The 23410-nt window shown below is 37.4% G+C and overlaps 2 protein-coding genes across 2 annotated transcripts; one reads left to right on the top strand and one right to left on the bottom strand.

The window, feature by feature from the left end:
* Nucleotides 1-3970: 3970 nt before the first annotated feature.
* Nucleotides 3971-8972, bottom strand: LOC116211422 (protein BOLA4, chloroplastic/mitochondrial). Its single transcript, XM_031545795.1, has 4 exons — nt 8825-8972; nt 7248-7670; nt 4595-4662; nt 3971-4347 (listed from the first exon to the last, which is right to left on the bottom strand). The coding sequence occupies exons 2-4, from the start codon at nt 7563-7565 to the stop codon at nt 4188-4190; spliced, it is 546 nt and encodes a 181-aa protein (XP_031401655.1). The 5' UTR covers nt 7566-7670; nt 8825-8972; the 3' UTR covers nt 3971-4187.
* Nucleotides 8973-21879: 12907 nt separating this feature from the next.
* On the top strand, nt 21880-22347 carry LOC116212132 (B3 domain-containing protein At2g32645-like). The gene has a single exon (XM_031546706.1). The coding sequence runs from the start codon at nt 21880-21882 to the stop codon at nt 22345-22347; it is 468 nt and encodes a 155-aa protein (XP_031402566.1).
* Nucleotides 22348-23410: the final 1063 nt, after the last annotated feature.

Genomic DNA, 23410 nt, shown 5'->3' with positions numbered 1-23410 from the left:
CTTCGATATATTCTCAATTAAGTATTGGAGAGGGAGATCGAGAACCCCCTTGATCCTCCCCGTTTTGCAGGCCACTCGAGGCTCGTGGTTTGCATGTGATCAAGGTTTGAAAACCGAGATGCTAACATTGGCGCCGTCAGTGGGAAACGGCACGAAAAGTCATCACATCGGCTGTTTTCCACCACATTTAGAATTGATAATTCTTACAACAAGAAGCGAAGCAAACCTCAACTTAGGATTGGGGGGATGCGTACCCCTCACAGTAAGTTGCAGGGACCACGAAGTTGCGCAATAGGGCTATCTCGTGACGGCCGTGACTGTTCTCGCGAAGGATATACGAACCATCAGTTTGAGGATATCACTAATTAAGTTCCTGCTTCTCAGCTTTTGCTCTCGTGATCGATCAAAAAGAAAATTTTGATATTCGAAATTTAAATCAAGGTTTAGTTTGTTAATCTTACCACAAATCCAATGAATTCCCCTCAATTTCGTCGCATCACAATTTTTTGACTTTCCTTAACAAAATTTAATATCTATTAAGAGAAGAAAAGATTTTATTTGATGAAATAAAATATTAAGCTTTCCCAATTCGATACATGGATATTCATTACACGAATCATTACATCTAGTCATTTATTGAGCCTAAATTTTTATCACGAAATACATTGTTTATCTCTTGAGGATTAGGGATTTAGAAAATACTAAGCGACTGGGGGCCACACCATATTTTCCTCTAGCGCGACATCCATAAATGATGCTGACATCTCATCCTCGAGGATCTCACAATCTTTGCCATCAATATAAGGTAGACGTGACGATCTTGATCATCCCCATGAAAAAAATTGCACCCTCGAGTTGTTCATGGATCAGTCCATCCATTGTGCAAGAAAAAGAGCAATCAAGACATATCACGTGTCGACCTCCCACATAACTCGACGACCCACGCATCGCTCGAGAACCCCTACTTGAGGCAATCATTCTCATAAATGAAAAAGCTTTCACCCAATGCACAGTCTTTCTTGCAGGTTGAGTATAAACTCCAGCTTTGACAAGATGCTCGCTTCAAGTGACTATTACCATCACGGCCCAACTCTCTGACGACCTAGGACTTTGGTTTCTATACTAGTGGATTAAGGGGCCTTTGCTTTCTACACTGATGGATCTCGATAGGCCTTCGCTTTCTACAGCGAAGGGGCCCTCGCTTTCTATTGCGATGGGTTTTCTCAGCTCTTGTTGAGAACCACGTTCCTCGCTTTCTACACAAAGGATACGGTAGCCTTCACTTTCTACAGCGAAGGGCCCTTTGCTTTCTACAGCGTGAGGATTCCTCACATCCGTTTGGAGATCACGACCATCGTTTTCTGCAACGGTGGATCTTGACATTCGCTTTCCACAGCGAAAGGGTCTTATCGATTCTACATTGTTAGATCTCCTCATCTCAGCGTCAAGGACCATGACTTTCGCTTTCAGCGATGGAATATTGGCATTCGCTTTCTACAGTAAAGGTCCCCTCACTTTCTACAGCGACGGGATTCCTAGCATCAAAGGCACAACAGACTCAATGCACAACGTCACTCCAGCCACAATATGAAAAGGCCATCACCTACGATGCGACACCAACAACGACGCCGATCTACTCCCACGACCTCTCAAAGCTAGAGCTCACAAGAGTGGAGGGCTTATGTTAGGGATCAAAAAATTAGCCCGACTCGTTCGGCCTGACTTATTGTTCTAGGACCACATTGATACTCCAAATTGGACAACTAAATCTTATTAAGAATATTTTTCTCATATATCTATTAATATTTTTAATATTATCTCTTGAATATTCTACTAATGTACATATTTTATTTACGAGATATTATTTTCTATCTCTAACAATATATATGGCAAATACATCTATAAATACCTCTCCAGGTAACCCTAAACCCTAAGTTCGATTCTTCTACATTTCTTCGATAGATTTTCATGTAAGCATCGGAGAGGGAGATCGAGATTCCCCTTCAATCCTCCCCCTTTTTGCAGGTCACTGGTTTGCACATGATCAAGGTTCGAAAACCGACATCCTAACAGTGAGCCTAAATTTTCATCACGAAATACATTGTTTATCTCTCGAGGATTAGGGATTTGGAAAATACTGAGGGACTGGGGGGCTACACCATATTTTCCCCCTGCGTGACATCCATCAAACGATGTTAACATCTCTTCCTTGAGGATCTCAAACTCTTCGCTATCAACATAAGGGAGATGTGACGATCTTGGTCATCCCTGCGAAAATAATTGTACTTTCGAGTTGATCTTGGATCACTCCATCCATTGTGCAAGAAAAAGAATCACAATGACATATCACGCGTCGACCTCCCACATCTCTCGAGGACCCACGCGTCGCTCGAGGACCCCCTACTTGAGGCAATCATTCTCATCAATTTAAAAACTTTCACCCAATGCACAACCTTTCTTGCAGGTTGAGTATAAGCTCCAACTTTGACAAGATGCTTGTGTCACGTGACTATTGCAATCGCGGCTCAACTCTCTGAGGACCTAGGCCTCTGGTTTCTAAGGGGCCTTCACTTTCTACACCGAAGGATGCCCATTGGCCTTCGCTTTCTACCTCGAAAGAGTCCTCGCTTTCTATTGCGATGTGTTTTCTCACCTTGTTGAGGACCACATTCCTTGCTTTTTTACACCTAGGATACGATGGCCTCTGATTTCTACAGCGAAGAGCCCTTGCTTTCATAGCGTGGGGATTCCTCACATCCGTATGGGGACTACTACCATTGTTTTCTACAACAATGGATCTTGGCATTCACTTTCTAAAGCTAAGGGTCTATCGGTTTCTACACCGATAGATCTCTTCATCTTGGCATCGAGGACCATGACCTTCGCTTATTACAGTGATGGAATACTGACGTTCGCTTTCTACAGCGAAGGTCCCATCGCTTTCTACAACAACGGGATTCCTCACATCAAAGGGCACAACAGACTCGACGCACGTCACCCCAGCCACAACATGAAAAAACCATTGCCTACAATGCGACATCAACGACTACGCTAATCTACTCCCGCGACCTCTTGAAGTTCGAACTCATGAGAGTGGAGGACTTTTATGTTACGGACCAAAAAATTAGCCAGACTCATTTGGCCCAACTTATCGTCCTAGGCCCACTTTCATACTCCAAGTTGGGTAACTAAATTCTATTGATGATATTTCTCTCATACATATCCTAATATCTCATATACTATCTCTAGAATATTCTATCAATATATCTTATTTACGATATATTATTTCCTATCTCTAACCACATATGTGGCAAATACATCTACTTGTAATTTATTATTAAATATTCTACATAAATTATAATATTCTGATACAAATATATCGTTACTCCTCCAAATACCTCTCCAAGTACCCCTAAATCTTACGTTCAATTTCTTTTTCTTTCCGAGCGCACACTCATTTAAATATCGGAGAGAAAAATCAAATTCTCTCCCGTTCTTTCCCATTTTGCATGTCACTCGAGACTTGTGGTCTACAAGTGATTATGGTCTGAAAACCAATATCCTAACAGAGCCCAATACACGTCCATACATATAATAGTTGTAGCTCCGTAGTGAGTGAGTAAAACATTAATTTATGTTTACCAATAAACGAAAAACATTAATTTACTAACATTACACAAAACCCACCATCAATTGTTTAACTCTATAGAGAATTTTTAACTGTTGTACAGAACTTTTCAAGAAAATGCAAAAAGATTTCTCCTCTATTCTTAGCTTTTTCTCATATATAAGTTAGCATGTAAAAATATCATTTTCAACTATCAACTATATTAATGGTTATGTTTTATAATTGTAGAACAATATTTTTTTAAAAAAAAAGGAAAAAATCTATTTGCACCAATACCTCTAACCCACGCTTTTGTGCGGACCTATTCGTCTAGTTTAGGGTTTTTAATGGGGACAAGTAAACTGGAGAAGGCACTACTAAAATGGAGACCGAGTAACGGTACAAACAGCAAAGCATGAACCAGTATAGGGAAAGGCAGGAAACTAAAAGGTTTGCTTTCTGTTTTATACAGTAACAGGGTGGGGAGAGGGGGAGGGATGGGGGAGAGGAAGGAGACATCAAAATGAAATGAAAAGGTTAAAGAATTACAATATTTGAATGACAAATAGTAGTTTTACTATTATTTGTCCGCCGCTGCTGCCACTTCGGCCGGGGTTCTTGTGGTCATCTGGTCAACTGCATGAACGGTGCTCTGAAGCTCCTCCCAAATGGCTTTATACACCATCCTCTGCCTATTCACGGCAGATTGTCCATCAAAGCATGATGCCACCACCTCAATGCTACATGAAGTGTACAAGTCTTTCAGAATTCATCACTTTCGCAATAGTAACTTTTCTTCGTGCATTTCAAGTGTTCAGGGAGTAGCAACATGACATTCCAGAGTCATTCTTTCTGCACTACTAGGTGGAAATTATAACAAGAAACTACAGTTTCTGATACATCAAGGAATAAATGTCTCGATTCTCAAACATTGCTTCAACCCACTTATCGTAACACCACCAACAAAGGGAGAAAACATAGGCTTACCTGACATGCCGGCCATCTCCATAAGCATCTTTTACACTAACTGATTCTGCATTGAGCTGTTCTTTGATCTGTTGAAGCAACATGGCTGTAGCTAGGTAAGTAAACTATAGCAGACATGAGAGCACATTCACAATAAGTGTATATGCCGTGATCAAGAAAGTATATTCATCCACTTTCTTCTGCCTAGGTCAGTGTCATGTGGCCCTCCACTCTAACCCTACACCATCACAAAAGGCAACAATTACGTGTCCCATCATCCTTGGCTCAACCACGACTTCTCCGAGTAAAAGTAAAACCAGGAGGTCAAATTATATGCGCAATGGTAATTAACACAGGCTAAAGATGATACGTGCCTGGCGCCATCATGATGCCGATCATAGATCAGTGTCATGTGGCCCTCCTACTCTAACCCTACATCATCACATAAGGCAACAAATACATGTCCCTTCATCCTTGTCTCAACCACTACTTCTCTGAGTAAAAGTGAAACCAGGCGGTCAAATTATATGCGCAATGGTAACTAACACAAGCTGAAAAGATAATATGTGCCTAGCGCCATCATGATGCCGATCATACATAGCAAAAAATAGAAGCTCCACCAGGTTTATAAGGCAAAGTTTAACTGTCATGAGGTTTTCCTTACACATAATGATATCAAACAGACACTAATGGAAAAGGAGGGTACTAGAAGGGTAAAATGGAAGCAAGAGACCTCCCGGGGACCCTATATTCTCGTTGTATCGTATACTGAAGAGGCTTAAGATGAAGTTGAAGGAGGTGTTTCAAAAGTGACAGGCCTCAGGTGCAACTTCGCAGGTTGAGAGAGGAGCTATGTCAAATGCAATCTGAAACTGTCGGGGATACTGCAGGGAGTTGCTTGTGTTTCAGGAGGAAAAGAGGAAGCACATAGTACATGTTATAAAGATGGAGGAAGCTGCTTTGAGACAAAGTTCGGATTCAATGCTTGAAATCAGCATAGCAAAATAACTCCTAACACAGCTTTGTCTGAGCAAGGTAGGCAAACAAAAGTGTCAGGGTCATTTTTACTGCTGAAGGTGCCAACCTGGAAAGCAGTGCGAAAATAAAGAACGAAGCTTGAATATTTATATACTGATATTCACTAATGCAGGCTTGCTTCGGGCAACTTGGTCCCTAAGATATCCATATGGTCTCTAAGAGTTCCCAGCAATGGTTCTTGGAGTTCGAGGAAATTATTAGAGCTAAGGGAAAATTGCTATGCCTTTTATTATGCACCGACTCGGAGATGGCGAAAGGAGTTTTTCTTGTATAATATTTGGAAAGCAGGAGGGCCTTCAGTCAAGTATTATACGAGGCCCAATCTTATGTGCCTCATTTGCTTATCAAGACCCCATGTTGTGGAATTCTCGCTCTCAGCTTGTGCTGTCAACAGTGTTGACTCACATTCCCAATAGGAAGCGAAGTTTTAATGGCATTAATTCATTAGGTTCCCAGGGCACTAGACTCTTTTCTAATTCATGGTCTTGCTTTATCGGACAGAAACACTGCTAATTCCAGAATCAAACCGTACTAAATAAACAATATTACTAAAAACAAAACATCAAGGTGTATAGAACCTATCCCAAAGGAAAAAGCTGATATAAAAAATGGGACTGGTAGAAGTTCTCAGTTTACACAGGATGGTTGCTTAAGAGTGTATAATCATTCAGAGTGTATCACACTCATTCGCAAGGATGGTTTCAGAATTTCAACATTGCTCAAATGGTCAGATGATGGGTGAAAACCAGATAAAGTTCATGTGGATTATCTCAGCAGCTGCTTACTAGTTTGGTAGCATGTGCACCTAAGAGATTAACATTACATGAATCAGGGAATGCGAAAGACGCTAGCACCCTTTCACCAACCAACATGTTTCTTCCATCTCTTCTATTGTGAACAATTCTCCTGCATAAAAAGAGTGGAGGCATTTGTTGCATTTACTGAGCACATTATATATTTGGGCCTGTGGATCAGTCCTGGGGCTGGTTTGATTCCTCTAGTACAACATTCCATTTCCATGTTGAGTGGCCCTGTTTGGCTTTAGAAATTTTTTTTAACTCAACATAACTCAACTCCACCTTTCAATTCAACAACACAATTATTACTTTTCCTTTTTTCTTCAATTTTTTAACCATTCAATTCAATTTTTAATACTAATTTCTCTCAACTATTCATTACTTTTTCGGCACTTTTTCTCATAATTCAACAACACAGTCATTACAAACCAATTAAAACCAAAACTCAACTCAACTTAACTCTAATACCAAACACAACCTTAAATTTTTCATCTTACTTATTTATCAAGGCATCCTTTAGGGAAAATGTCGGACATGTGATTTGATTGAAATCCATCTAGGATTGCAGTGGAGGATTGATAAGTAGCAGAAGCAATATTTGGCCATGGTTTGGTTAATTTTGGCGGTTGAAAACGCAACATTCTCACTTACAAAAACTATATTAGCATATTCTAGCATCAATTTTAATTTCTACATTTTTAAATTATTGTCTTCCACGCCTATTAGCTCAACAATTAGGCTTCAGCACTTTTACATGCCTCACAAGAGACAAATTAAAAGCTTAGCATCGATTCTAGAAGCAATGAAAGAGCAGTAAATGGAAGGTGACGAGTATGCACCTTTTGCTCCATGGACAGCATGAGAGGGGAGTCGATAGAACCAGGGTCATTAACATGAGCTGCTCGAATGCTGCTGAACCTAAAAGAGCGGCCTAAAGAAACTAAATTCTCTGGCTTACGCTGACAACGTAGTTGATAACCAGCAGCAGATTGTTCCATTTTGTGGGGTTCAGGCAGCAACATCACCCGTCGACCTAGACAACCAAGAAAGCAGTAGCTCCTGACGGCGCTGGTCTGAAACATCACCGATGGGAACGCATTTTGACGGAGGAGATGGACTCGAGTGGCCGAGAGTGGCCTCAAGAGCACATTCACCATTGCTTTCAACAGATTCTGGTCCCAAGTTCCCGTCCTCCCTTCCTTCTATACTCTTTAGATGGCGTCCTCGTCCACTCCCCTCTTTATAAATGCACCGCTGGAAATCTGATATCACAAAAGTTCCACAAAATTCAGCCAAACCAGATCAGGTAGATGAGTTGACATAATATCATGACAAGGTCCACATTGCTGTTGAAGTAGCTGAAGACAGGCCATTTTTTATAATTACTAACACAAGCATATTAACATTAATATTGCACCTTGCAGTCATCATGATATGAGCTTGAATTTTATAGAGCACGAGCAAGAAAGCCCAGTTGTTACTTGTAGTAACAACTAAAGTCTTACTTTGCTTATTAATGCTTACTAATGATCATCCATTGCCAATTAGATCATCCACAGCAGCTGCTATAAATTTGAAATAAAATATATATACATATATATATATATATATATATGTTGACATTTTCCATGGTACTAATAACTGGAAAAAGTCCATAAGTGAAAACTAATTGAACATTGTCAATTCTTCTGATACACTCGTACAAAAATCAAATAATGTTTCATTATGCTTTCTCGAGCTAGCTTTTGCTCTTCCTAGACAAACACAACATAGTGGCCAAAATATGAAAAAAGGCAAGGCAATATTGAAGGCGAGATGAAAGAAGAACTATCGCATTGCAATCTTCGATTTTGAATTTGAAGCACAGAGATGTTCCTTCTAAAATTGTTACTGGAAAATTCGGGATGAAAGAAGAACTATCGCATTGCATTCTTCCAGTCTGTATTCGAAGCAGAGAGATGTTCCTTCCGAAACTGTTACTGAAAATCAACTTTATTGAATCCATCCAAGCACCTACTGTCGTCAAACTGCTAATACGAACGAGCTGGATCAAATAGAACTACGATTTTCAAAGTCCAATGGGGACTGATTTGCGGTGAACAGCTTCGCAGTGAGAGAATCACGGGCAGTTCGACAGGATTATGGAAAAGTGAAAAACAAAGAGTAATCGATAAATTATAAGTGAAATAGAAATCTCCAGCGGAGAACAGATTAACAGAGACAGCAAATTCCTTCAATAAGGATTGCATGTGGTATGGAAATCAGCTCAAAGAACACATTCAGAGCTTCTGAAATGGCTCCATCAGGCCACAGATCGGAATTGCCAGACCAGAGCGAGCTAGCTCCCTAGCAGAAACATCTCAAACACGTAAAATAGCGAGCTAAGAGCTGGGAGATGAGAATGGACGAGCAGTACCTCAGCAAGATGCCGCACACTGAGGAGGTCTCCGGGAAGCCGAGCTGTGGAGGATGGATTGATTGTGACCCAAATGAAAACCCTAGCCAAGCTACAGTGGGGCTTGAGAGAGAGAGAGCAATGTTTTCAAACCCGGCCAGGACATTGAACCGGCCTCTTTGCCGGGTTGTGGGTCAGCTGGTCAACCGGTTCAACCACTGATTTAACTATTTTTTATTTTTTATAAATTATAAATTTTCGGTTTTGATTTCTCTCTCGACATAGCGAAACTGGGTGGACAGAGACGGCGAAGGAGAAGAGGCGGAGGAAAATGGGGAGGGCGGTGAGGGCGTAGATTGAGAGGAAGTGGAGCCGGTGGCGGAGGAGGATGGCGATGGACTGGAAGAGGATTTTGAGAGTCAAGACGAAGGAAGAAGAGGAAGAAGAAGAAGATGAGGACGACTGAGTGGTAAGACCGTTAGGGTTTTCAAGGTCGTCTCTTTCCGACATGGTCTTGTCAGTCGATTGATCAACCGTTGATGATCTTCTTCTTCGTTTGCTTCGTCTTCTTGGTTTCTCCATTTTCGATTCGATCTGTGTCGAGTGAGAATCAGAATAGAAGAGAGAGAGATAATATATTTTTATTAAGAAAAAAATTATTAATTATTTAAATAATTATGCTTATTAATTTATTAAAATAGTAATTCTAATAATTACATTTAATAAAAATAATATTTTAATTCATTATTAATAAAAATAAATATGAATAATTTTTTTTTTTTTTTTTATTAAAATAATTACTTTTATTAATAATCACAATTTTCATTAACTTTAATTAAAATAATTAGTTTTATAAAATATTTACTTTTTTTAATTATTTAAAATGTTTATTTTTTATTAATTATAAAAATTTTCATTAAAGTTATCTATTTATCCTATTAAACATTATTAGATTTGGCATGAAGGGCATTTTTGTCTTTTCGTCCTATTTTTGTTTTTTTCCATTTTTTATTCAAGCAAACCAAACTTTAGAATTATAATTCTCAATTTTGTTATTCCCTCCAATCAAACAAATAAAAGTTCATCAGAATTTCTATTATATTCCCTATTTATTTTAATCCATGTCTATTCTATTCTGTATTAATTTCATTTCAGCGAATCAAACGTAGCCTAAAGAGAGATTTTCTACTTGCTTGTTTGGACTTTAACGCTTACACCTCATTGTTGAAATTGTGTGGAAAAGTATTTTGGTATTTGTTATATTTATAAGATTTAATAAGTTAAATAAATAAATTAAAATAATCGATGGATCAAGGGATGTATTACCTCTCCTTACTTTTCAGTGGCTGTCAATGGCTCCTTATGTGGTTACTTTGCCGGCCAAAGGGGATTGCGACAAGGTGACCCCCTATCACCCTATTTGTTTGTTATTGCCATGGAGGTCTTCTCAAAGCTTTTGGACACTGCTGCAGACGAAGGCAGAATCGGCTTCCATCCTAGATGTAAGTCTATCAAGCTCACCCATCTCTGCTTTGCTGATGATCTATTCTTGTTCACAAACGGGTCCAAAGAGTCTCTTGTTGCCATTCTGGAAGTGTTGAACACCTTTTACAACTGGCCTGGGCTCAAGCTGAACCCTGAGAAATCTGAAATCTTCACGGGAGGCATCACTGAGGAAGGCATCTCTATATGGTGAATAGCTCGGGTTTTAAGAAAGGTACTCTTCCTGTGAGATACTTGGGGCTCCCTCTTGTCTCGGGCAAGCTTTCCACGAAGAACTGCGAGGCTCTTACTGAGAGAATCCTAAAGCGTATAAGGAGTGTTGTCTGTGAAACACTTGTCTTACGCGGGACGAGTACAGTTGATCAATTCAGTACTTTTCAGCATGGCCAGCTACTGGTGTATCCACTTCATTCTTCCCAAGAAAGTCATAAAGTTGGTGCAGCAGAAGTGCAGATCCTTCCTCTGGAAAGGCCTTGAGCAGCATATAGGAGGAGGAGGAAAGCTCGGCTGGGAAACTCTATGTCTTCCAAAGTCTGATGGAGGACTCGGTATCAAGGACCTAACCTGTGGAATAAGGTATGCGTACTCAAAAACCTTTGGTCTCTCCTCGTGCGTTCAGGGTCTCTTTGGGTGGCCTGGGTTGCTAAATATTTAATCAAAGACCGAAGTATTTGGTCTTTAAGGATACCTGGTGATTGTTCTTGGAACTGGAGAAAACTTTTGCAGCTGAGGACTTTGATGTCTCCCTATATCCGCTATTGTGTTGGCCCTGGTACGAATGTATCTTTCTGGTATGACAAGTGGTTACCGGTCGGTTCTTTAATAAACTATTGCACCAGGGGGCTCCAGTGCTTTCCGTCGATTAGGGAGCACGCAACAGTTAGTTCGATTCTGGTTGATGGATGCTGGCATTGCCTAGAAGCTCGGATCTGCAAGCTGGCCTGCTCCGTGATCTCGCTAATGCAATTCAACTCTCTGATCGTGATAGGGTCACATGGACGGCTCACAAATCCGAGACATTTTCTTTCTGTGCTAGTGCGTGGAAATGCTTTAGTCCCAGAAGCCAGAAGATGGAATGGAGGAACGCAATCTGGTTTGAGGGGCAGTTTCCTCGATCCTCTTCATTAGCTGGCTTTGTATTCATAATAGATTGAGTACAAAAGATAGGCTTATGAGTTGGAGAATCTCGATTACTGCACCCGAATGCGAATTCTGTAGTTTGAATTGGAGACCCGAAATCACCTCTTTTGAATGCCCTATCACCAAGGGATTTGGAGAAGTTTATTGACCGTGTTGGAATGAACAAACACAATGTCGACTGGAATACGGAACTTTGCTGGGTCTCCTCTCTCCGTGGAAAGAAGCTGGATATTATTTGTCTTAAACTTCTCTGGACTCACTACATTTACTGCATCTGGACGGAGAGGAACGCCAGGCTCTACGGAATCAAGTCTCGCCTCCAGCAATTATAATACGAAGGATCTTCTCGGATGTGAAAGCAAAGTTGTTGTTCTCCCTCGATTCTCATGCAAAATTGCACACTCTATCATTGCGAGGCATATTTTCACCATTTGATTTACTGCAACTAGTTTGACTTGGGAGTAGCTCTGGGTATTTTTTATTTTACTCCGTTTAAGAGGAAAATGGTATTGGTTTCTGATGTAAATTCATCTGTTATCAATGAAGTTTCATCATTTATCCAAAAAAAAAAAGAAATCAACGACTAATTTAATAAACTTGATTTTAGCAACGGTCAAAGAGCTGTTTCAATTGACCTAAAAGGAAAAAGAAAGGTAGAGGGCATTTCACGTGGGCTCGGGAGCTGGCCATGCAGCCTACTCTCATTGGCGGGGCACTCGCCCACGAGAGTGCCCGGCCCAAGGGCGAGTGCCCAATCTAGCTGTACTGGACTTGGTGTTACTTCACCTCATGTTGCCGTTAATCTCTATTATCCGTTTAGAAAATTTCTAGCATGACACGAGTCAAGATAACCCCACATGAAAGCCATTTGATGCAATTACGTACGCGGGTTCCACATGTATCAACAGCTCCCTCACGAGATTTACCATGACCCGCGTCATGCTAGAATCTCTCTTCCATTTAATGTAATTAATCTATTGTGTCATGTCTCCTTCATCCTTTTTTTTTTTCTCGAGGGTGCGGAGGCGGCTTGTTCTCGACCACCTTGACTCCATACCCGGTTACTGCCTTGCTGGATGGGTGGTGTCTCTCCCCAGCTTTGACGTCTGAGCCCGGTGTCGAGGTGGCTAGACTAGAGCGGCTTCATCACCTTGAACTTGCTTTTTTTTTTTTAATAATTTTTTTCAATTTTTTTAACGCGCAAGAGGGCTTTTCGAGGAAAGCTTGAGGAAGGTCGAGCGTTTCTAAGAATGAAATGAATTCCTGAGTAAAATGGGTGCTCGAATGAATAAATTGATGACAATTTTCTGAGAATAAATGAATAAAAGCACTAGATGAAGGAAATTAATGATCACCATGTTGGTATTAAGGTGCTTAGTGATCTTTTATATACGCATATAACTTTATCGATCAAAATTTCATTCATTGTTAATATTGAGTATCCAGCATTGTTATACTATCTGACCTCGTGATACTGGATTGTAATAACTGCCTAGCAAAGGAAGAGCACATTGAGAAAATATCCATTTGAGTCTACAAATAGTTAAACAAGAAATCGAACAATGACTTAGACCGTTGGAGCGGAGGAGAAACCAGAGAAAGCAAAGAAGAATGAAATTAGTCCTCCACCAAATAAGAAAGCCCCATCAGGACATGGATGTGTGCAAAGAACCATGTTCATTCCAGATTTTATGGACATCCTCCTATACGTACATACAGTTTCTAGTAATTAAATGCAACAAGTCATCCATAATAAAAATAAAATAAAATTCCACTTGGCATGCTACATAAGTGAGAAAAGTTTTACATGTTTAATTTTCGATGTTATTAAATATATTTTGGTCTCGTATAGGCTCGGATCTATTTTCACTTAAAAAGTTAAGTGGTTAAGCGGTAGTATCAAAGTCACATATAAATTCATGGTTTTCTTCTTAATTTTTCATCGTGGGGTTAACATTCTCAATTATGTGTAATATATAGTTTATTTTTGTCTACACGTTATCACATATTCTTAAACACCCGTCATTAACAACTGATCTCAAGTCGAGCTCCTTTTCCGTGCTCGGGCGAGAGGAACTTACATGAGGTGCACTTTTTGGTTGCTCTTGAACACTCTAGTCTTGACGTGGCGTGATGGTGCACTGTCGCGTGAAACCGTGGCTCTGATATACCATATTAAATATTCGTTGGGTTTATATGGGTTTGAGTTCATTTTCATTTAAAAACTCAAGCTGTTAAGTGATAGTATCCAAGTCATATATAAACTTATAGTTTTGTGATTGATTTTACGAGGTGAGTTAACACTCTCAATAGACATCTTACCGAAATCTTTTTCAACTGGTGGTGTCACGCTCCCCTTATTTTGGTCTGCCCCAATTCCGCTTTGAAAATAACCAATTGAAGCGGACGAGCGCTATATCCTTTATGCAGTGGGTGCTAGTGCTACCCCGAAATTAAGAATAAAAGAAGAATTTATCGGTTTAAAATCCTTCACTATTCATGTGAATTTTAATCTACATAGTTTTATGTGACACCGGCCCAATATATTTATAAAAATTGTTACAATTTTAGTTTTCTGACCAAAGTGTTTCTTTTTTTTTATCAATTATTAAAATGTTACTTTAATAAAAGATTTTGTATTAACTGTGCCGTTTTCCCAAGTGTTATTATAACTTCGTTCGATTTGCATCCATGATATCTAAAAAAATCCGTGCATACTAGGGTTATCAAATAGTTTTCATAGATTCAATAGCTGCCGAACTTGAATATGGGGCCAAGGTCACCAGCTGCAATAAAATCTTTCTCCCGAGTAGGACGCCTCACAAAATCCCATCGACAAAGCACCCGAAGGCCGAGTCTTATCATAATGTATGTTTCCTATTATGATCCGCAAATATTTTCCTTATCGTACTATTACAGATAGTCGGGAAATGACCTCAAGTTCATTAACGTAGGAGGGATTATTTATAGGTCTCTAGCTCCCTAGAGAGAGTAATACACATCCATAAATATGAACTAGGTACATGTCTATGCATTTCACAGTTTGAAAAATTATTTCAATTATATATAATTTTTAATATTTAAAAGAATTTTTAATAGCTTCTTGAATTGAAAGAACCCTTCGGTTTAAAATTTTTTACCATTTGCGATTCTTAGTATACTACTAAATAGGGGTAATACTCCCATGTATCCCAATATTCTCTCATTTTCTTAATTTTATCCCAACGTTGATTTTTTTTCATGAGGTATCCTGACGTTGCTATTTTTTTGTTTCAAATCTATACCTCAGGGAAAAAATCGACGTTGGGATAAAACTAAGAAAAAGTGTAAAGATTGAGATATATAATGGTAATAACCCCTACTAAATATTACAATTTTGTGAAGATAAAGTAATTAAAAAATAAATAACGCTTAAACTAAGTATTATCAAAATGGAGCTCCCGCGTGTTACATATGGTTTTTTTTAAAACAATTTTCATGTGTTTAAAATAGATAATAAGTTTAAGCAATGTAGGAATAAAGGACTAATTGCAACAATCGCATCATACAAAAACGATATTGTAAAATATATAATATATAATATATTTTTGTTATGAATGAGAATTTATTCAATAAAATTAAAAGAATAAATTCTAATTAAGAAAATCTAACTTGATTTGTATGAGATTATAATAAAAAAAAACAAAAAATTTTTTATATATATATATATATATATGCAAACGACATGAATAAAAAATATAATAGAAACAGTTATCACTTCAATTTAAATATAAAATATGTACGAGTATATAGATTATGAGAGAAACTGCTCGGGGTAAGCTATAAGGAGAAATAAAACTAGAAAGAAAATAGTGTAGAAAAATGAATTTTTTCATATTCTATTTGTAGGACCCATGGTACATTGAACTTAGGAAAATATTTTATTTTTTGAGAAATACTTTTGAGTTTTGGAGAGTGTTCTGAGATTTTCAAAAGTAATATTTATTTATAACCCTAAATACAAATAATGTAGACAAATATTTAAATTCCTTGAACCTATGCACGTAAAATCTGGCTAAATTCATTTTATTTAAATTAACAGATAGATTAATAATTTTTTTTTACCATTATTAGGTTATTCACTTGAAAGGTCATGCAACAATAGACTTAGTGTTATCAAATTGATTGATTTGAGCAATTATTGATGCCTTAGGAGGAGACGAGGGTTATCAAATGGAATTCTTACATTTCGCGTTTCTACTTTTACATATTATACATTGATTCCAATAATATTATGCATAAAAAATATACTCGTGGCCAAATAAACAAAATGAAAATAAATCGAGAAATGAAGTATGGTGCAGTAATATCACTCTCGATTTGGAACCAAACGGTGATAATTCGGACTTTTTGTATATCCCTTCCTTAACCATTTTCCTTTCTCCTTTTGGGCGTCTCGATTGTAACCAGAAGAAAATGAAAACCATCTACGTAAATATCATTCAGAATAAGAAAATGGGGTGGTCCTTAAATAGGGAAATTGCCACAATGGCCAAGATTGCACGTAATCTTCCTTCAAGAGCCGCAGGCACACTCTCTTTGCCACCGGATTTGGTCGCGGTCTCCAATGGGGCTCCAGACCGTGTGTTGGGCCTTGTGGCCTCTTGAACAAATCTCACTATTCATTGGGCCCCATAACACGTAGTGACCGAATCAAACCTTATTTCTCATGAAATTAAGCGAGTTTGATTATTGCATATTAATTTGCAATTACTCACCCTTGTCTTGATTGATTAGCTGTTGCAGGAATGAAGGAAACTAAGAGCACTTCCGGTTAGCAGTAATAGGGATCTATTTCGTATATAATTCCTATTATTTTATTTAAATACACCCGTAACTGCACATAATACTAATTGCAGAAGGGGCTTTCGATGCACGAGGAAGACTGAATTACCATCCTCCACCTTCTTGTACGTAATTGATAATAATTCCTATTATTTTATTTAAATACACCCGTAACTGCACATAATACTAATTGCAGAAGGGGCTTTCGATGCACGATGAAGACTGAATTACCATCCTCCACCTTCTTGTACGTAATTGATAATAAGTGTATGCAATAAGAATTTAAATTATAAATTTACCCTATACTAATTTTCAAATTTTCAAAAGTTGTCATTCCTATGCCTCTCCTCCTCCGCCAATGCTGCCGCTCCACCATTGTCGGCTACCCACCGTCGGCCTTCAACCTTAGACTAAATGATGACACCCTCCAAATTGCCTCCAATAAGCCAGACCTAATTCGGCCTTGGCGAGGCCATATCTGCTCCGCCCGGGGGGTGGGCTGCGGCTGCGGCTAGAGGACGGTTTGTGCTCTCTGAGCAACTTGAGCCTTGAGCCATGCCTCGAGCCACGCCCGTCCTCTCTGAGCAACTTGAGCCTTGAGCCATGCCTTGAGCCACGCCCAGGCACCGAGCCCTGTGCTTGTTGAACCAGGCTGGGCACCCATGGCTTCGACGAACCAGGATGGTGATGAACACGTTCCTTAAAAAAATAATTTTTTAAATTTAGTTTTTAGTATTATTGTTTAATAAATATTATTTTATAATAAGTAAATCTTTTATATTTGTCGGGGGTAATTTCGTACTTTTATCGTACAACTCCCTATCCGTTCTTTCAAACCAAAATTGAGAATCGTAATATTCTCATTTCTGCTATGGCGTCCAATTAAATAGTTGTTTAATTATTCGTGACAATCGATTTATCTATTGGAGATACTAAACCCAAAAGCAATAGTCATTTTTTCTAAAAAAAATTAGATACTTATTTAATTTAATAAAAGAAATCATATTATCTATGTCAAATAATATAGCATGAACATCCGTTAGTGTTGTTATCAATTGAAATCAAAGTAGGCACAATATACTCGGCAAGTCTTGCACTACCACAAAAATAAGTAAATTTTTTGTAAATAGAAATTTATATGTAATTTAAAAATTATATATCAATCATGTTAAATAATGGCATATTAGACGTTAAATTAAATAATTTAGCATCACATATATTTATGATTTAAAACTAAAATATATAGTGTCTTATATAATAATATGTAAATATAAATTTATTAATTTAATCATTGATATTTTATTTTTAAAAACTAACATAACACAAAATGAACTACGGAGCGAAGTCACATGAGCTCCTAGGCCCAAGTCAAGCCTTGGGGGCCTTCTCAATACTCGTCATGAAGGAGCTATCTCCCAAGGGTTTGACCCAATCACTCTGTGGCCAAATCTCATCTTGTCGGTCAGATGTGGCCAACGGTGAGGCCATACATGCCTCGTCGTGCTGAAACCGATCAAGCCCGAACACTAGTTTCGGGATGGAAATTGATGGGCTGCCACGAACAATGATGGGCGGTAGCAATGGCTGCCGTCGAGCCTGAGGAGCATTTTTTTATATGAATATTCGTAATACTTTATTTAATTAATAATATTTTATTTTGAAATGGGGGCTTTTTTGTCTTTTGGAATCTTCGTAATTACATTCTGTGTTAATTCTAAAGTGCAAACAAGTGAAGGATTTGAATCCAAAATTTCATTCTAACCCCCTCGTATTATAATTCCTTATCAATTCTAATCCCGTTATTTCCATTCCTACGAAGTACGAACCAACACTGCGGAAATCTTCCTAAATATTTCTTGAATTTTTTTTTGCCGAATTATTTCTTGATCTTTGCCAATTGTATAAAACGTTACATTACAATTTTATCTACTAATTAAAAGCAATAATCTGTTTTTATTTGAATACTTTTAGCATGGAACACTAAATAATGTCCTTTGGTGAGACACTAATCTTATCAATTAGATATTCTAACATGAAATCTTGGCCATTCATAATTTACATATTTTGTCCCTAAAATTGTAATCATTAAACTATTCATTTAAAGGCTTTTTTACCCACAATAATTTGCACTAATCTCTCACTCATTCGACACATGGTCCAATCACATCGTCACACGTGACGCGAGACAAAATGTAATCGGGTAATGGGTGAAACTCGACCCTAATATTTTTCGCTGAAAAAAATAAATAAATTAGGGTCGAGTTTCACCCTAATTAATCGGACTAATATCGAACCAATAGTCTGATTTTTTGCAAATCCGATTTGGTCTTATTTATTCAACCGGTTTGTTCAATTTTTCATTGGTTCATTCTATCGTTTTTTAACCAGTTTCTTTGGTTTCTCATTGGTTCATTCTGTCATTTTCAATTCTGATCACCACGTTCGATCATCATCTAACAATTGATACAGAGGTTTTGGCCTTTTCGATCATCAAATTGTTTGCACAAACAATTAGTTTTCGCACTTCTTTGTACTTAGTTGAAAATTTTGTTCACTAGAATTGAAACTTCAACTCCCTTATTAATTTTTCGATGCTTTCAATATAAAAAGAGTCTCATGCCGAACATCTTGCTGTTGCGACGAGAAAGTAGTTTCGATTACGATGGCCAATTCTTATCGACATGTTTTGCTTCACTTCGTCAAACTGTGCCATGGCTCAAGGCTTCCCGTTGTATTCTTGGAGATTTCATCAGAGGTCGGCCATTTTGATTTTTCTCATTTTTTTTCTTGGCCTCCAATCAGTTTTTCTTTTTGGCAACAATAATTTTCTTATGTTATTCCTTGATATTGAGGGATATTTTGCAATTTTTTTTCCGGTAAGTTGATATTTTTTAAGGATATTTCGTTCGTTAATTGAGTTAATTTTTCTTTGTAAAACTGTTTTGTATTATTAGTTCAAGGTAATTGTCTTGTCTGCTAGAACTGATTTGTGCTATAAATAGTCTTAAGAATATAAATTTCCTTAGAAAGAAAAATAAAAGTATCGATAAAAAGGACTTTGATAAAAAACTGATAAGGTTATATATTTATATATTGGCCTAAGTCAATTATATAATTCGTTTAAGTAAATCTAACTAAATGATAACATGGAGTAATTGTTAAGGATTTCGAGCAATAATGATTTTGGTCGGTTGACTGACTTGCCAAGGTGGACCTTCATATTCTATTCTTATTTATAGTCTCGGTTGTTAATGAATGCAGCAATGATGACGATCATTTGATAGAAATAAGTATTTGGAATATAACTAACTTTTATTATGTTTATTTATATTGGCACAAGCTAATTATAATGTCTATCAAGGCTCACTTGTGCTATAAATAGTCTTATGGATATAAATTTCTTTAGGAGAAAAAATAAAAGTATCAATGAAGAGGATCCTGATGAAAAACTAATAAGTTGATATATTTATGTAATGGCCTAGACCAATTTTATAATTCGCTTAAACAAATCTAACTAAAGGATAATAGCTAGTAATTGTTAAAGACTTTGAGCATACTGATTTTGGTTGATTGAATGACTTGCCAAGGGCGGCCTTCATATTCTATTCCTTTTTTATAGTCTCAATTGTTAATGAATGTAGCAATGATGATGACTATCAGATAGAAACAAATATTTGGAACAAAACTAAATTCTATTTTGTTTCTTTATATTGGCTCAAGCTAATTATCATATCTGCCAGAGAGGGAAAAAAAATCATCGGTGAAAAGGACCTTGATGAAAAACTAACAAGTTCATATTATTTATATATTGGCCTTGGACAATTCTATAATCCGCTTAAGCAAATCTAACTAAAAGGATGACACGAATTATTGCACGATTAGAGGTAAATGACGATTGGATGAATCGTGTTTTTAGATTTTTTTTACCTATTTTCCTAAATTTAATTTATTTTTTTAATTCCATAATTTTAGGGATAGTGATCCCCATAAAAATTAATATTTCATATTTTTAGGAAGTTAAATTAGGAAGTTATTTTTTCCCATATTATTTCTTTTTAGACAACTGAAAAGAAAAGACAATTGTTCATTCATCAGAAGCCGCTATCGACGACAGCATTCATGATCTTTAAAATATGTTGAGCCTTATTACAATAATCTCGTTTCCTTTTCACAATCTCGTTTTCGTTTCATAAATTTGTGTTTTACCATGTTGTGTTCGTCCAACTCTGATTTTTGTCCAGCTGCACAACAAGACAACCACCAATGGTCGTCTTTAGCACATAAGAGCATAGTCGGACATAAATCGTTCATGAAACTTAATCATAAGTTGACTAAAGTTATTCGTTTGATTCACTTGATTATGTATTATTTCATTCGATTGTAATTCTTCAAATGAAAACCTAAATCCGTCTTTCTATTTTCCGGCGATGATGGATGCCATGGCCGACGATGTTGTTTCAGAAGAATAACTAAATGTTTAAACCGAGTCTACAAATCTGACCAATAAATCTAACCGATTTAATTATGAATAGTTTCGTATTAAATCGGTTTTCTTGAAAAACAGTTTGGTTCAAAAAAGTCAGGTCAGGCTTGTCATGGCTCGGGTAGGAACAGTTAAAAGTAATTGTGACATGTGTCAACGTCTACATGCGACACATTATCAATCCAACATATTTGATTGTTTTTTAATGTGACCCGATGATATTGTAATAAGATTGAAAAAACTGCGGGTTAAAATATAAGTTTAATACTTAAAAGATGAAAAAAGTATATGTCCTACCATGGACATTATTTAGCGTCCTATGCTAGAATTTCCTTTTTATTTTGGCAGATCTCTTTTGGTAATAAGCAATTCATTCAAGGGATACTGAACGATAGTCATCTTTATATTCTCGGGGATATATAAAACTCCCCAAAAGATCAGAGTCAAGATCACGGAGCAGAATCCGCGCCACAAATCAAAATAAACCAATGGATTACAATATTTTCTTTCTTTATCTATTTCAGTTTGGTACCTGTTACATTACAATTTCATTTATCTTAAAAGACTATAATCTTTTTTCTTTTTTTCCTTTTTCCAATAGCAAATTGAAATATATGACCCGAATCGATCCTGCATTTTCGACGAGCTAGGATCCATTGGATTAATCGATAAGTATAAATTATGAAATATCTCACATAATTTTTTTTGGGTTGGTGCAGAGATACTGCGATATCATTCTAGAAGGATATCCTAATTTAAACTCAGTTATGTCATTATATACCTGAAGGAGTGAGATATGATTTACAAATATTCAGTTTGTAATATTGGAGGTTCATTGATTAGCAGCATTTCGATCTTCTACTGCAACAAGATCTTATTTTCCTACATATTATGAATCTCTTTCCTGTAAAGATAAGACGGCCAGTAAAATTGGAGATAAGAGTTTAGATAAGAGGATCTATCTATTTCTAATATCCGAAAGGATCTATCTATTTCCCCTATAAATGTAGGGGCCATCTGTCCATTATTGATTGGAGAACTCTAAGAATATAGGAAGTGCAGACTTTAGGGGAGGATTAAAACCTGAAATCGGAGAGAAGGCCCTACGCCTTTTGATCCTGAGGACATGCCTCAAGAGTGGAGGGACTGGATAGAGGGCGAGCTAAGTGGGACCAACATTACTCCTGTCATCCAAAAAGAGCTGACCAAGACTGATGTGGCAAGGTATCACAAGCGTCTGTTGCTATCTAAGAAGCATATCCTATCCCTCGAGTTCCTCAGAGAAGAGGAGAAAGAAATAATGGAGTTGCCGACCACAAAAGCGGAAAAGAGAGGCATTCCAGTTCAGGTAATAGGTCCATCACGCCATAGGCACACGCTGAGCTTCAGGAGATGGCACATGAATAAGGGAAATGGGAAGACATCTATTATGTATGTGCTCACGACAAGGGTTTGGAGCGATTTTGTGGAGGATAAAAATTTGCGAAGAGGCGATGTGATCCAGGTTTGGTCGTTCAGAGTTCCGGAGAAACTTTACATGGCCATAGTTGTCGTGAGAAGGTCGACGCTGCCTGAGGAAGGAGGTGATGCTTGAGGCGATTGGCTGGAACCGAGACAGAGAGTCAAGCAACAAGCATGATATCTGAGCCAACAACAATGCTAATAGCCTTCCCAACTTTTCTAAATCACAGTAGCAACTATACTTCATTGTCAGAAGTTTTTCTTTTTGCCCTTCATGATGATCCCTTTCTGATATTTAGGTCATGTTTGGTTCGATGTAATGGAATTGTTGGAATGGAATAGAAATTTAATATGGATCACTGATATTTAGGGTTTTAGTTGATCATTTCATGCTACGTTTGATCCTGTTCTTTTCCTTTTCAGATTGTTCAACGCAGTTTGTTTATTTATTTATGATTTTGATTATATCTCAAGGCTTGTCAATGCTCATGCTATGTTTTCTATATAAAGTTTCAGCCCTCCTAGGATATATTCGATAGAAATCATTACTGTCAAGCTCCAAGACGATATATATCTCCAACTCTGTATACAGACATTTTATTTACCTAATAAGAAGATTTCGGAAATTTGCCATCGGATTCCAATCCCCAGTGCTGCATTCTTTAACTCAACAAGTCTCCTAAGCTGGTGATACATTCTTTAGTAACAAAGTCTCGCTAACAAACACAAACCACCTTTACTATGAAACTCAAGGACTAGATAACTATATATATATATATATATATATATATAACTTGCCGAAGGAGAGTTCCAAAGAACTATCCGAAGTTTGCCATGTGTCAAATATTGATAGAAGAGAAGGTGGAAGAGGTACAAAGGTTAAAGAGAACGGTCAAATACTGCTGATTGGGATTTTTTTTGGAAAAATCCCATAAAATATTTTCCACATTTCCTTTCACTTCAAATAAGAAACTTCATTTTTTTGCCCCAAAAAAGAACTTTATGTTATCCCTTTACAAGAGTTCACGTATTTTTCAAAATTTCTAATACTTTGTATTATTTGAATAACAACTTAATTATCAACATGGATTAGTTTAATCGATTCGATACTTGTTCCGCTTAAGTAAGGTTTTGAGTTTGAGTTCTTGTGAATGTAGAAAATCCCCATTGGGAGACTTTTACTTCTTATTGGGTCG

Source organism: Punica granatum, chromosome 6, assembly GCF_007655135.1.
Source record: "Punica granatum isolate Tunisia-2019 chromosome 6, ASM765513v2, whole genome shotgun sequence".
Lineage (NCBI taxonomy): Eukaryota > Viridiplantae > Streptophyta > Magnoliopsida > Myrtales > Lythraceae > Punica > Punica granatum.
The sequence above is the reverse complement of the archived record's forward strand: the minus strand, read 5'-3'. Positions and strand labels throughout refer to the sequence as shown.

Excerpts from the sequence above, each read along its gene's own strand:
- LOC116211422 (XM_031545795.1), bottom strand. The coding sequence starts at position 7,565 with ATGGTGAATGTGCTCTTGAGGCCACTCTCGGCCACTCGAGTCCATCTC. Across the intron at positions 4,663-7,247 it reads TGCTGTCCATGGAGCAAAAG|ATCAAAGAACAGCTCAATGC; the intron begins GTGCATACTCGT and ends TTGCTTCAACAG. Across the intron at positions 4,348-4,594 it reads GGAGATGGCCGGCATGTCAG|CATTGAGGTGGTGGCATCAT; the intron begins GTAAGCCTATGT and ends CACTTCATGTAG.
- LOC116212132 (XM_031546706.1), top strand. The coding sequence starts at position 21,880 with ATGCCTCAAGAGTGGAGGGACTGGATAGAGGGCGAGCTAAGTGGGACC.